Source organism: Ursus arctos, chromosome X, assembly GCF_023065955.2.
Source record: "Ursus arctos isolate Adak ecotype North America chromosome X, UrsArc2.0, whole genome shotgun sequence".
Taxonomy (NCBI): domain Eukaryota; kingdom Metazoa; phylum Chordata; class Mammalia; order Carnivora; family Ursidae; genus Ursus; species Ursus arctos.
The window spans coordinates 112,632,950-112,646,764 of NC_079873.1; the positions used below are offsets into that span (position 1 = coordinate 112,632,950).

The 13,815-nt window shown below is 36.6% G+C and overlaps 1 protein-coding gene across 1 annotated transcript; it reads right to left on the reverse strand.

Moving 5' to 3' along the window:
* Positions 1-4,467: 4,467 nt before the first annotated feature.
* LOC113241841 (putative 60S ribosomal protein L39-like 5) lies at positions 4,468-4,623 on the reverse strand. Its single transcript, XM_026479700.1, has one exon. The coding sequence runs from the start codon at positions 4,621-4,623 to the stop codon at positions 4,468-4,470; it is 156 nt and encodes a 51-aa protein (XP_026335485.1).
* Positions 4,624-13,815: the final 9,192 nt, after the last annotated feature.

The window sequence follows — 13,815 nt, forward strand, 5'->3', positions numbered from 1 at the left end:
AGCTATTAACAGAGATTACTCTTTACCTGAGAAACTTATCTGCATAATAGAGCAACCTTTGTTTTCCAAACATTTCCTCTCTTCTTCCTGCTAATGGTCTTCCTCCCTTTGTATCCTCAGAACTCCATCCCTCTCCTTAGGTAGCTTAGGATGTCTCATAAGCCTCATGTTGCCTGACTGTCTTTGGAATTTCATGTCTAAAACTAAATTTGATTTTCTCCTATTAATCTATCTCTTATCAATTTGATTCTGAGTCCAGCGAAGAGGATCTTGAGGGGTAGGGGGAATTTCTTCCTTCTCAACACTGTTAATCAAACTTCAACCCTTGGAGTTTGCAATTTTTAAAATAATGAAAAGAAGGAACAGAAATTGCCAATCAGAAATATATTTTAATTGGCTTTCATTTCTAAGAGCCAGATGAGGCATATTTTGTCAATAGCATGTCAAAGTCATAGTCATATCTTTCATAAATCCATTCCTTAAGTTGGTCAATTAATGAAGGAGTAACTCAACAATCACTTACCGAGTTCATACTGCATGCCAAACATTGTCATTGGCAACTATGATCAAATACAACCACAGCCCTAGAGAATTTTACAGTGTTGTAGGGAACACTGAAAAGGAAACAGATAATTTAAAAGTGGTAGTAAGAGGTACAGAGCACGAACAGGTACAATGAAAGCATGGCTTAGAAAGGCGACAGTAAGCAAGATCTTGGGAGATTAGGAGAGTTTCCCAGAGAAAGTAACTACAACTTGTTCAAACTCCAGGAGCACGTCTCCCCCTCCCCCCCAACATAAACAAAAGTATCCCAGAAGCTAGAAAAGGAAGTGAGTATATTTTGAATCTGTCATGGGCTTAGTCTTACATCTCACAGAACAAAGACCTTCAAATCGAGGAGAAAAAGTTCTTTAAGAGCTGTGAAAGGTGGTTAATCTGCTAATTACCATTTCAAAGGACAGTGACAGAGGGGATAGCACCCTTAAGATCTGTGAACCGCAGAGCTTCCAATACTGCTTAGCTGGGTCTTCATATATTCTTTTTGTGGCTGCTCAGAGGTCCAACTTCCCTCCTCTATCTTACTTTCTATCCATTCTTTAATTTTTGTCCTATCTGCTTTTCTTTTTATACAGGCTCTAAGAGATAATTTACATTTATTTTTAGTTATCGGTTGAATTTTCTGACTCTAATCGTTAGCTATGCCTAAAAATCAATTGAGTTGATGAGAAACTTCTTTGAGAGGAAACTTACCACAAGAGAAGAGAGACTCTGGAGTAGGGATTGAAATTGAATGTTGTTAAGAAAAATAATATTCATGACACTTGTTACGTAAAGTAAACTTTATTCAAGTGTAGGGACTACTCCAATGGGGTTTTGTAGTAAGGGAGAGAAATTGGACTCAACTCCAAACACAACAAAGAAAAGTGGGAATTATAGACAAGGAGCAGGTGGGGGGTGGGGAGAGATATCATCAGATGGAAAATTATTAAGAGGAAACAGGACTAAGGGCAGGGGGAGGTTCTGGCTAAACTGACCTAACAGGATTCTTGCTAAAGGTGGGCCAGGGTGATCAGATATCACCTGGGGGATAGTGGCTAAACTGATTCAGGCAGGATTCTTGCTAAAGGTGGGCTCTCAAAGACATGCCCAAGGATGGGGACTCATTGAAAAATAGCTCAGAAGAACCTGACTGAAGTTTGGTCAAGAACAGAATCTTTGTTAGTCTATCCTCTGGTTCAAGGAAAGATGAGATATTCTTTTCTTTGAACACTATAAGTCCATTTCTCGTCGAGTGGCTTCTTGTTCATTAAGTACTAGCTGAACCATCTGTTGGGATTTGGTAGTAGAGGATATTTGCTGGATGGTGCTAGCAGTCAGGCATTTAAAGAGTGGAATCTTTATGAAAATAAAGAAAAACAAAGATTAATAGTTGAAAACCCAGTTCCTGAGTCCAGAGGGCAGCCACTAAAGATTTCTAAATGCTGGGTTCAAAGACAGCAGTGGTAATCTGATGAATTTCCTGGTTTGCAATTTGAATTGTCTTGGTGATGATGGCATCTGGTGTCCTAGTGAACTTTCCGAGTGGACCACACAGCAGCAGACTTGAAAATTGTTCATACATGATCTGTTGTGGTTATTTCCTTGAAGTTTATATTAAGTTCAGTTCTAGCTTGCAGTGCTTTGGGAAAAGGGCAATATTAATTCTCAGTGATGACCAGACAAGACTGGGAGAAAAATTGGAGATGTCCATTTGGACATCTATAGCCAGATACTGGAGGAAACTAGAATTGAGACTCCACAGGATGTGCTATCGTTTTTTACTCTAACATAAAATTTCTAAAATTACCCCTATGTTGATTCTTGTTTACAAAACAAGTCTGGTCTTATTATATTTGGCCCTATTATTTACATAAGTGAAGCAGGAATGATAATTGACCATGTAGGCCTTTTTGAGTTTGATTTGCTGGAATCTGACATAAAGAATCTCAGATTAGACTTTTAAAAGCCTCCCGAGGCTAAGGGGGCACCTCCGTGGCTCAGTCAGTTAAGCATCTGACTCTTGATTTTGGCTTAGGTCATGATCTCTGGGTTGGGAGATCTGAGCCCGGAGTTGGGCTCTGTGCTCAGTGGGGAGTCTGCTTGAGATTCTCTCTCTCTCTCCCTCCCCCTGTCCTCTGCCCCTACCCTGACTCGTTCATTTAAAATAAAGAAATAAATCTTAAAAAAAAAAAAAAAAGCCTCCTGAGGCTAGGAAACCAAGCCAAGAACTTGTCATCAGACCTCACTAGTGGCACCTATAGATTTGGTTGAATTTCTTTCTTCTTCAGATACCTAAGATATCCTAGGTGTCCTAGGTCTGCCAGGAAGTGACCTTCCTTACTCACCTATACAGCTGGGAACTTTGTAATCCAGATACCAGGCTGGTTTTCCCAGAAGGGCTTTAGGCATTGGCTCCATAAAGTCAACTTTAGTTCCTTTTTTCTTTTTTTTTATTAAGATTTTATTTATTTATTTGACAGAGAGACAGCCAGTGAGAGAGGGAACAGAAGCAGGGGGAGTGGGAGAGGAAGAAGCAGGCTCCTAGCGGAGGAGTCTGATGTGGGGCTCGATCCCAGAACGTCGGGATCATACCCTGAGCCTAAGGCCAACGCTTAACGACTGAGCCACCCAGGCACCCCCAACTTTAGTTCCTTAAACCAGATTCCATGTACATCATTTTCAAATATGACATATAAATATGACATTACATAACCAAGTATATGCAGGTTCCAACCAGTATGAGCTGTTACAAACAGAATAGATTCTTTTTGAAGATTTTATTATTTATTTATTTATTTATTTATTTATTTATTTATTTATTCATTCATTCATTTGCCAAAGAGAGAGAGAGCACAAGCAGGGGACATGGCAGGCAGAAGGAGAAGTAGACTACCCACTGAGTGAGGACCCTGACCCCGGACTCGATCCCAGGACCCTGGGATCATGACCTGAGCCCAAGACAGACGCTTAACTGACTGAGCCACCCAGTGTCCTGAGAATAGATTCTTTCTGAACTTATGCAAATAATTTTATATTGCCATGAAAATTAGAATATTCAATAAGACTTTTTGAATTCTGGAGGTATCAAGCAGGAAGAAAAAACATGTTTCATATCTGTTTACAAAATATAATCTGAAAATAGTTGTGAGTTATAGATAGCTAAAGAAAAAAGAAAAAGGGTTCCTTAAATCTGGAAAATAAAACATTAAAGAACTAGCAATGTTCCAAACAAAAACATAATCATCCTTTAACAGGTCATTCAGTCCCATGTAACTAACTCTTGTTCTGATTGATCTTGGGTTAGCAGTTTCGTGAACCCATAAGCTTCTCCACTAGAATTCTGTAAATCCCTAGTCCAGCAGTATAAAGGTATTAAAGCAATGCCATCATGAGGCCCTCTGGCCTGTGGCTGATTGCAAATGTTTTCGGGGAAAAAGCAGAATGAAACAACAACTGTGAATGCCAGAAGACTTAAAATGGTCGTAGTTAAAGATCTGATGAGAGTTCATTTAACAAGGGAGTTGGGTTATTTCTGCAGCATGCAACATTTAAAATGGTAATTAGAATTACGACTAACAATATTGAACCAAGGCATATCATGAGCAGCAAGAATATTGGCAAATATCTATGAACTTATCCAATTTCTACAATATTTATGTTAATAGCATTACTCATACAAATGGAACCTGGGGAAGATTACACAACCCCTTTTATTTGGGAACAGCCTTTTGTGCAATTCAACATATCAAGTAAAATGAAATTTTTTTCAAACAGAAGTTCTCACATATTTATTACTGAACCAACCGATTAGCGCAGAAGTATAGCAACAGAGAAAAACCATTTTCCCAATAAAATATGTCTAATTGTTCAGGTAGTAACGATATTTACGCAGTGATACAAACATGTGTACCATCTCCTATGTGATTCCTATAGACCCAGCTTGGTTCTTGTTCCATGTCTCCCCTTGGAATTGTATCTGATTTTATTACCAGTGTTCATTTGAATCCACTGGGGGATGGCACGATTCTGCTTTAGTTTCTTCTCTAGGAATTGCTTGATCTTGAAAGTCTTGTGAGAAGACATGGAAAGGAACAATCAACTGCACACCACAATGGTGGAGAAAAGGAGAGAGCTACAATTATTTTTAACATTTTTCTTTACAAGTGGAAAGAACAAATCCTTTGAGATTTTTCAGGACCCTCTGAGAAATCTCAAGGTCAGTTATAGAACAGAAAGATTTCATTAAAAATTTAATTTGGGAGAGATAAAATTGACAAAAATGTCAAAAAACATTAGCTCATTTAAAAGTGAGAAGTCTTGGTTCATTTAAATAATCAAGGACATGGTAAAGGTTTACATAAAGCACAAGAAATTATTCAAATAAGATATAAAAGCTTTGTTTCCTAGGGAGGTTACTTAAAAGGTAAAGAAAAATCTTTTAGAATGTCTTATTAAGAACAGACCAATAATCTAAGAAAATTTTGTAGTTTTAGCAAATAGATTACTAAATTCTAGATTTGTACCAGAGTAATTTTGATATTAAAACTTATTTTTTAAATCCTTACAAATAAATCCGTTCAATCTTACCAGCTTGACCACACATAAAATTCCTTTTATACAAAATTTCTACGACTTTCTATATCCATTCAAGATTTGTCCTATATTTTTCATCTTTCTCAATCTGAAACAACCAGACAACTTACTTTAGGCTAAAATTGTTCTCTTTTTTTCCGTTAATAAAAACACATCCTTTATACCCTGGATGCTTTTCCTGGTCAAAAACACATCCTACTTTCCTTGCATACTTTCATACGAAGTTGTTTTTCATCATCCTTATTATTTTCAGCAGTTTTAATTACACATATCCATTATGAATTTAACCATTAGTAGCCTTTCTTCTCTAGAGAAAACTAGAAAGTAAACAATTGTGAACTGTCTCACATGCAAGCAATCTGTAGCAAGCTAGCAAATTTTGTGAATATAATATCTCACAATTTTTACAGGTACAGTTGACCCTTGAATAACACGGGTTTAAACTCTGTAGTCCACTTACATGCATATTTTTTCTGATAAATACATTACAGTACTGTAAATGTATTTTCTCTTCCTTTTGATTTTCTTAACATCTTTTGATTACTTTAGTGTAAGAATACAGTATATAATACACATAACATAACAAATATGTGTTAATCGACTATGTTATCTGTAAGGCTTTCAGTCAACAGTAGGCTATGAGTAAGGCTTTGAGGGGCGTCAAAAGTTATATGCAGATTTTTGACTGTGTGGGGGTTGGCACCTCTTAACCCCTATGTTGTTCAAGGCTCAACTGTATATTCTTCCTCATGGCACAAATTCTCAATGTGGCAAAGAGAACAGATTTATTAATAGACCCAACTATATTTAGCTTCTATATGCCATATAAAAATAAGACGCCAGAAGTATATAAACTTATACTCATGCTTAGCGGTTAATGTTTCAGTACTTTGTCTTACTTAGAAATAATCTAGATATTTAATGAATATCTGTTCCTTGTTTTAGCATAGCTCTAAGGTTTCAAGTTACCAAAAAGATTTTGGGAACAATTTTCAGGCAGACATACTATAACACTAAACAAGGCTAGCTATCATCTCAAGTTACTTCCCTATTGACTACACTTAGAGTACATGCATGTCAGGCAAATAGCACAAAAGCAAAAACCTAAACAAGGTTAAATGCATTTTTTTGTTTGTTTTATTGCTGTTTTTGTTATGCATGAAGTAATGGGTATCGAGCAATTAATTTTTTTTCAAGCAATTGATTTTGACTGCATTTTACATGTACATGTTTTCCTTGGGTTGAAGTTACAATTTCATAATCTTAAACATACAGTAATAGAGCTTATTTGGCTAGTAAGCCCAAATAGGATAAAAATGTATATTCATATGATACTTAATGTTGATGACTCATAAGACATAGCTTTATTTTTATTTTTATTTAAAGATTTTATTTATTTATTTGACAGAGACAGACAGCCAGTGAGAGAACACAAGCAGGGGGAGTGGGAGAGGAGAAAGCAGGCTCATAGCGGAGGAGCCTGATGTGGGGCTCGATCCTAGAACGCTGGGATCACGCCCTGAGCCCAAGGCAGACGCTTAACGACTGAGCCATCCAGGCTCCCCATATAAGACATAGCTTTAAAAAAATTAAACCACCAATATTAAACAAGTCTTAATTGCCAAAGATTTACCCAAGTCACGTGAATTTGAGAAGTATTTGGATTAATTTCTCTATTTCTGGGAGTTTCAGGAATATGTAACTTATATACGTGCTCATTCGTCTCTAAACCAATTTGAATAGAACTCCTTTAAGGGATTTTATTTATCAATTCGCTAATACTGTCCAGAGGTAAGAAAATATCACATATGCATAACACACAGAGAGACACATAATCATATGAACAGACACAGAGAGAGTATAACTTTCTACTCTAAAAATTTAGTACACTTTTATTTCATATTTTTAATTTAAGGGAAAATTGAAGGTGGTATAAGGATAAAAGAAGAGCAGAGGTGATGATGGGAAAGGAGAGACTTTAGAGGAGCCAGATTGGAGAGATCTTCATTTTCTCAAAGAGTTCATTGAAGCTCCAAGCATTTTCCTTGGTAAAATCATACCAACAAGAAGGAGACGGATAAAATGTGTGGGCTGTATAGCCAGTAGGGGTTCAAGAAAGGGGTTTCAGTCAACTGAAAAGTTCTCATGGGAGTAGCAGGATCAAATAGAGAGAATAGTGAGGTCTCACAAAGACCAGGAAAAATTTTCCAGTGCGGAAATTGGAAAATGAAACCACATGCAACATAAAGAACCAAGAAAAATCACCAAGTCCAGGAAGTTAAGGGGTAATCCCCACTCGAGACAGAGAGTCAGGAAGAAAAGAATTCCAACCAGCAGATACTTTTCAAAAAAGAAGCCTGAGCCTCCAACCCAGATTCTGCTTGTCTGGAATTGTATTCAATAACCCTAACCATAAAATATTTTTAAAAATAAATTCATCTTCAAAGTACACATATTTTCTCTTATTAGAAATGTTTTGTGAATGTGGTACAAAATTTGAAGAGAATCCCAAATGTGGAATTCAAAATAGAACTCTAAGTCCTATCTTCGTAATACAAGATCTTTTTATCATATATCTCTCTAGTTCACTTCTCCTTTCAAGAGTCTCTGGGGTCATCCTATCACAGTTGTAATATAATGCAAACTCCTTCCACGTTCTACAAGTGACTGTGCTTGCCTCCTGAATCCTCGCCTCCCACTCTCTCCCTATTGCTCGCTCCTCTAGTCATACAAGAGTTCATACATCTCCTTGAACTTGTCAAGCTTGTTCCTGCCTCAGGGCTTTTATCCTTGTTCTCCGAGCCTAAACTGCTCTTCCCCAGACTTCAGATGGCTTTTTTCCCCATTATTCAAGTCTCTGCTCAATGTTACCCTCAGGCCCCACCCTCATCCTCTATTTACTTACCTTGGTTTTCTTCATAATACTTCCAACTCTGAAATTATCTGGCTCGTGAATTAACTGTATCACTCTCCATCATAATGTATAGTCCAAAAGTGTTGGGAGATTTTCACTACTGTGTCCTGACCACTTAGAACAAAATCTGGTACATAGCAGGTTCTTAGCATATATATTTTGAAAATAAATACATGGTTAATGAATGATTATACACTTAGTGACTACTGAATTAATTTAGAAGAATTAATTCTAGTGAGAGTATTAATTATCCATTTTGAGTGATAGTGATACTTCATGCATTCAAATATTTAAGCTTTCTCAGGGAAGCATAGATGCTAGCCTGGATATTTTCTGGTAATATTACTTAATAGAGAAAAGGGAACAATAGCATTTAAGTCCATTGTCACCAGAAAATATCAAAATATATGAGGCTTTATTTCTGTAAGAGTAAAGAATTCATATTTACAACTGAGATGGATTATTTGATGTTTCTTAGGTAAAGAAAGGCTCAAGTTTGTCTAAGGTTGAAAAAGATTAGTTTATATCATTCTAGAGAACAACGGTTTGCTCAGATTCACACAGGATTACAATTAAAGGTCACAGGAAAGCTCATTTTGTTTTACTTCTTATTGAAATGAGGGAAATGTCTTAAATGAGGTGCTCTTCTCATATCATTAACAGTCTCTAAAACCTCATTTCTTACAAGCAATCCATTTCATATTTTCTTCTTTATATTTTATATTTTTATTGTATTTACATATACAAGTGTATTTTTTACGTAAATTTATTATGAGGTCATACTCACACGTACCATATTGTCATTTTCTTCTTTATATTGTTTAGCTTCTCTTTTCCCCAAACAGCTCTTGCTTTGCAACTCATGTTAGCAAATGTAGCCGTTAGCAAATATTTATGTATTTATGTTGCACACACACACACACACACACCTCTGTGCATATCATATTCAAATAGCAGAAAAACAAAGACGAGGTGAAAAGAAGCTTGAAGTGACCATGCAAGCAAAAAACCAGTAGAATGAAATATTTAAAGTGCTGAGAAGAAAAAAACCCACCATTCTAGAATCCAGCAAAATTCTCCTTCAAAAGTAAAGCAGAAATAAAAACTTTCTCAAACAAACAGCATTTCTGGAAGAAATAAGCCAGTATAGCATGGCCCCAGGATACAAGGTTAGTCTACAAAAAAGTCAATTGCTTTCTTACATACCAGCAATAAACATTTGGATTTAAACTAAATTAAAACAAAACAAATCACCTTGGAAACAGCACTAAAAGTGAAATAAATCTACAGGCTTAGTATGCGTGAAACTACAAAACTTCTTTGTAGAAGAATTTTAGAGAAGATTTAAATAAATAAATGGAGACATATTCCATGTGCATGGATTGGATGACCCAATATTGCTAGTATGTCATTTCTTCCAAATCTATCTATAAATTCAATACAATTCTAGCCCAAATCCTGGCAAGCTATTTCCTAGATATCGACAAACTGATTCTGGAGTTTACATGGAAAGGCAAACAATTAGAATAGTCAACATTATATTGAAGGAAAAGAACAAAGTTAGAAGGTCACATTATCCAATTTTAAGACTTACTACAAAGCTGCCATAATAAAGATAACTTGGTATTGATGAAAGAAAAGACACATAGATCTATAGAACAAAATAAAGCCAAGAAATGTACCATAAAAATATAACCAACTGATTTTCAACAAAGATGCAATGGAGAAGTATGGACTTTTCAACAAATGGTAACTGAGCAATTAGACATCCATATCCAAAAAGATGAACTTAGAACCTTACAGCATTTGCAAAAATTAACTCAAAATAAATTGTAGCACCTAATGTAAAATGGAAGACTACAAAATTTCTAGAAGGAAACATAAGAGGAAATCTACATTACTTAGTTTTTGGCATTGAATTTTTAGATGCAACATGAAAAGCACAAGCCATGAGAAAAATATCAATGTTGGACTTTATTAAATATAAGAACTACTTCTTTGTGAAAGATAATGTTAGGAGAAGGAGAAGACAAGTCATTAATTTGGAGAAAATACTGATAAAATACAGTCAGCTGATCAAGGATTTTTATCTAAAATATACATAGAACTCCTAAATTCAACAAAAAGAAACTAGCATAATTAAAAATGTTGGGGTGCCTGGGTCGCCCAATCGGTTAAGCGTCTGACTTTGGTTCAGGTCATGATCCCAGGGTTCTGGGATCAAGCCCAGCATCGGGCTCCCTGCTCATCAGGGAGTCTGCTTCTCCCTCTCCCTCTGCCCCTTACCACCCACCCCCAGCTTGTTCTCTCTCTCTCAAATAAATAAATAAAATCTTTAAAAACAGGTGTAGAAGATCTGAATGGAGACCACAACAAAGAAGATAATACAGATAACAAATAAGTGTATGAAAAGGTGGCATCAATACCATTATCATTAGGGATTTTCAAATTAATATAATGATGAGACACCACTATATACCTATTAGAATGGTTAAAATTCAAAACACTGACAAAACCAATTGCTTGCAAGGATTCAGAGTAACTAGAATTTTCATTCCTTGTTTGTGGGAATGCAAAATGGTGCTGCCATTTTGAAAGACAGTTTGTGTTTCTTACAAAGCTGAACATAGTCTTACCACACAATCAAGCCTTCATGTTCCTAGGTATTTACCCAATTGACTTGAAAATTTATGTCCACAAAAAAACCTGCTCATGAATATTTAAAGCAGCTTTATTCATAGTCACCAAAAACTAGATGCCCTTCAATAGGTGAATGGTTAAACTGTTGTACATTCATGCAATGGAATACTATTCATCAATAAAAAGGAATGAGATATCAATTTAGGCAAAGACATGCATAAATCCTAAATGCCTATTACAAAGTAAAGAAGGCAGTCTGATTGGGTTAAATATGATATGATTCCATTTATATAATATTTTCGAAGAGAAAACTATAGACACAGTAACGTGACAAATGATTGCTAGGTGCTTGGGGAGCAGGTCGAACACGTTAAATAAAGGGCATTTATTGGGGTGGTGAAACTATTCTGTATGAAATTATCATGGTGGATACATGACACCTTACACTGTGGTCAAAAGCCATAGACCTTGACAGCATAAAGAAGGAAAAATTAATGCTTACAAATAAAAAGGTAAATAAATAGGAGGTTGGGGGATGTCAGGACAGAATGAAAATTATGAAAACAACAACTTAACTCAAGGTTATGGGGTTGAAAGGTGTTGACCTAAGTGTATTTGAACATGAGTCGAGTTTGTAAGACCAAAGCCAAAGACCTATACAAAAAGCACTGCATTCTAGTTGTTAATAGTTTCCCACATGTATTTATTTATATGTATTTATTAATAATTTATTTATTACATGTACTTATTAGCAACTCTGAAGCTTTTAGACATGTATACTGTAATTGAAAAATTAATTAAATGTATGGTGAATGGTGAGAACCAGGTTTCTCACTGTTGGAATAAAATGTTACAGTCAAAAAAGGTTGAGAGGCTAGAATGATCCTTAAGGCCATTGATTCAAGTTGCAGAAATCAATATGAATTCATGTTTAGCTTAATAGAGACACATATGGTTACATATATAAATATTTATAGATATATGTATATACACAGGTTGACATACACACATTTATTTTATTGCTCTACCAGCTGAGAGGGCTTAGAAGAAATGGTTCTCTGGCAGTGATGAGCATACCTAATGCCCAGATTTAGGTTTCTTTTTTTTTTTTTTTAAGACTTCTTCTTTTGTGTGAGAGAGAGCATGAACGAGAGAGAGAGAGAGAAAGACAGAGAGAGAGAGCATGAGCAAGGGAGGGGCAGTGGGAGAGGGAGAAGCAGACTCCCCTGCTCATCAGCGAGCTGGACACGGGGCTCCATCCCAGAATGCTCAGATCATGACCTGAGCTGAAGGCAAATACTTAACCAACTGAGCCACCCAGGTACCCCCAAATTTAGGTTTCTAAAATCAAAGTCAAAAAGAGGAACCTGAGCTCTGTGAGGAAATGGGTGACTCAAAGACTGGGTCAAGAAATATACAAGATAGGGGCGCCTGGGTGGCACAGCGGTTAAGCGTCTGCCTTTGGCTCAGGGCGTGATCCCGGCGTTAGGGGATCGAGCCCCACATCAGGCTCCTCTGCTATGAGCCTGCTTCTTCCTCTCCCACTCCCCCTGCTTGTGTTCCCTCTCTCGCTGGCTGTCTCTATCTCTGTCAACTAAATAAATAAAATCTTAAAAAAAAATAAAAAAAGAAATATACAAGATAAACTTGGAATATCTTGTAGTGGCAGAAAGTAAGGGAGTTCTCAAATCTTCATTCTATAATAATCTATTATAATCTAGTATCACTTTATTTAATTCAGCTTTGGCTGAAACAATTTGAGCAATTAAATAAAGTAATATTAAATTGTAACCCAACACATAAAATACATATCCATGGGTCCATCCCAAGATAAATAAATAACTGAATAAATACATAATGGGAGAGAGTAAACACATCTGTGCAGAAGAATTCCAAATTATCTATCTATCATCTATCTATCTATCATCTATCTATCTATCTATCTATCTATCTATCTATCTATCTATCTATCATCATCTATCATCTCCTCAAGGAGGTAGAGCATAACTCTCTGCTTAGTTCCTTAGTTCCCAAGTTCAAAGTAAAAGCTTTCAACTCTCCCTCAAAAGGTACGATGTTTGCTCTAGGTTTTTCATACATATACTTTATCTAGTTTGCTAACATATTTTTAAGTTTTCAAAGTTTAATTTTAGAACAGTTTTAGATTTACAGGAAAATTGCAACAGTAGTGAAGAAATTTCACATACGTCCCAATCTCAGTTCCTCATATTATTGACATCTTGTATTAGTATAGTACATTCGTTACAACTGTTGAACCAATATTGATACATAATTATTTACAGAAGTCCATACTTTATTCAGATTTCCTTATGTTCCATTATGTTTCCTTATGTTCCATTGCATTTCTTTTTTCTGTTCAGCATCCCCTCCAGGACCCCCTCTTACTTTCACTGACCATAGGCTTCTCTTGGCTGTGCCGGTTTCTGAGAGTTCCTTGTTTTTGATAACCTTGAAAGTTTTTAGGAATATGGGTCAGGTATTTTGTAGAACGTCCCTCAATTAGGATTTGTCTGATAGTTTCCTCAACATTAGACATGGATTATGGTTTTGGGGAGGAAGACAAGAGAGGTGAAGGGCCATTCATGTCACTTCATATCCATGGTGCACACTATCAACATGATATATCAGTAATGGTGTTAGCTTGATGAGGGAGTGTTTGTCAGGTTTTCCCATAGTAAATTAATCCCTTTTTACCTGCATCACACTGTAATCTTTGGAAGAATGGGGGTTCCCCATGATGTGCCAGTCATCAAGATTAGGATTCTGAAGGATGACTGCAGAAACCCCACCCCACATAGAGGAGGCCCCACACAATCCAGCTCTCCACACCTTCAGCCACAGTGACGAATGATAGGTCTTCTTCTAGTTGGGGGATCAAAGAGTGGTGAGGGACTTGCTCAGAGGGGCCTGGCTTGAGGTTGGGAAAGTGAGGGACCCAGGCCCTGCTAGAAGTCACCAAGAAGACTCTGTGCAAGGACTGAGTGGACTTCCCGCCTCAGGTAGAGGAGGACCCACAGACACCTGCTCATGCTGTCAGCCCTGGGAGGCCCTGGGCAGGGCTGGTAGTCAGAAGCTCCTGACTCCTTCACCTCCTCTTTGGAAGTTTC

Coding starts and splice junctions, on each gene's coding strand:
- LOC113241841 (XM_026479700.1), bottom strand. CDS start 4,623: ATGTCTTCTCACAAGACTTTCAAGATCAAGCAATTCCTAGAGAAGAAA.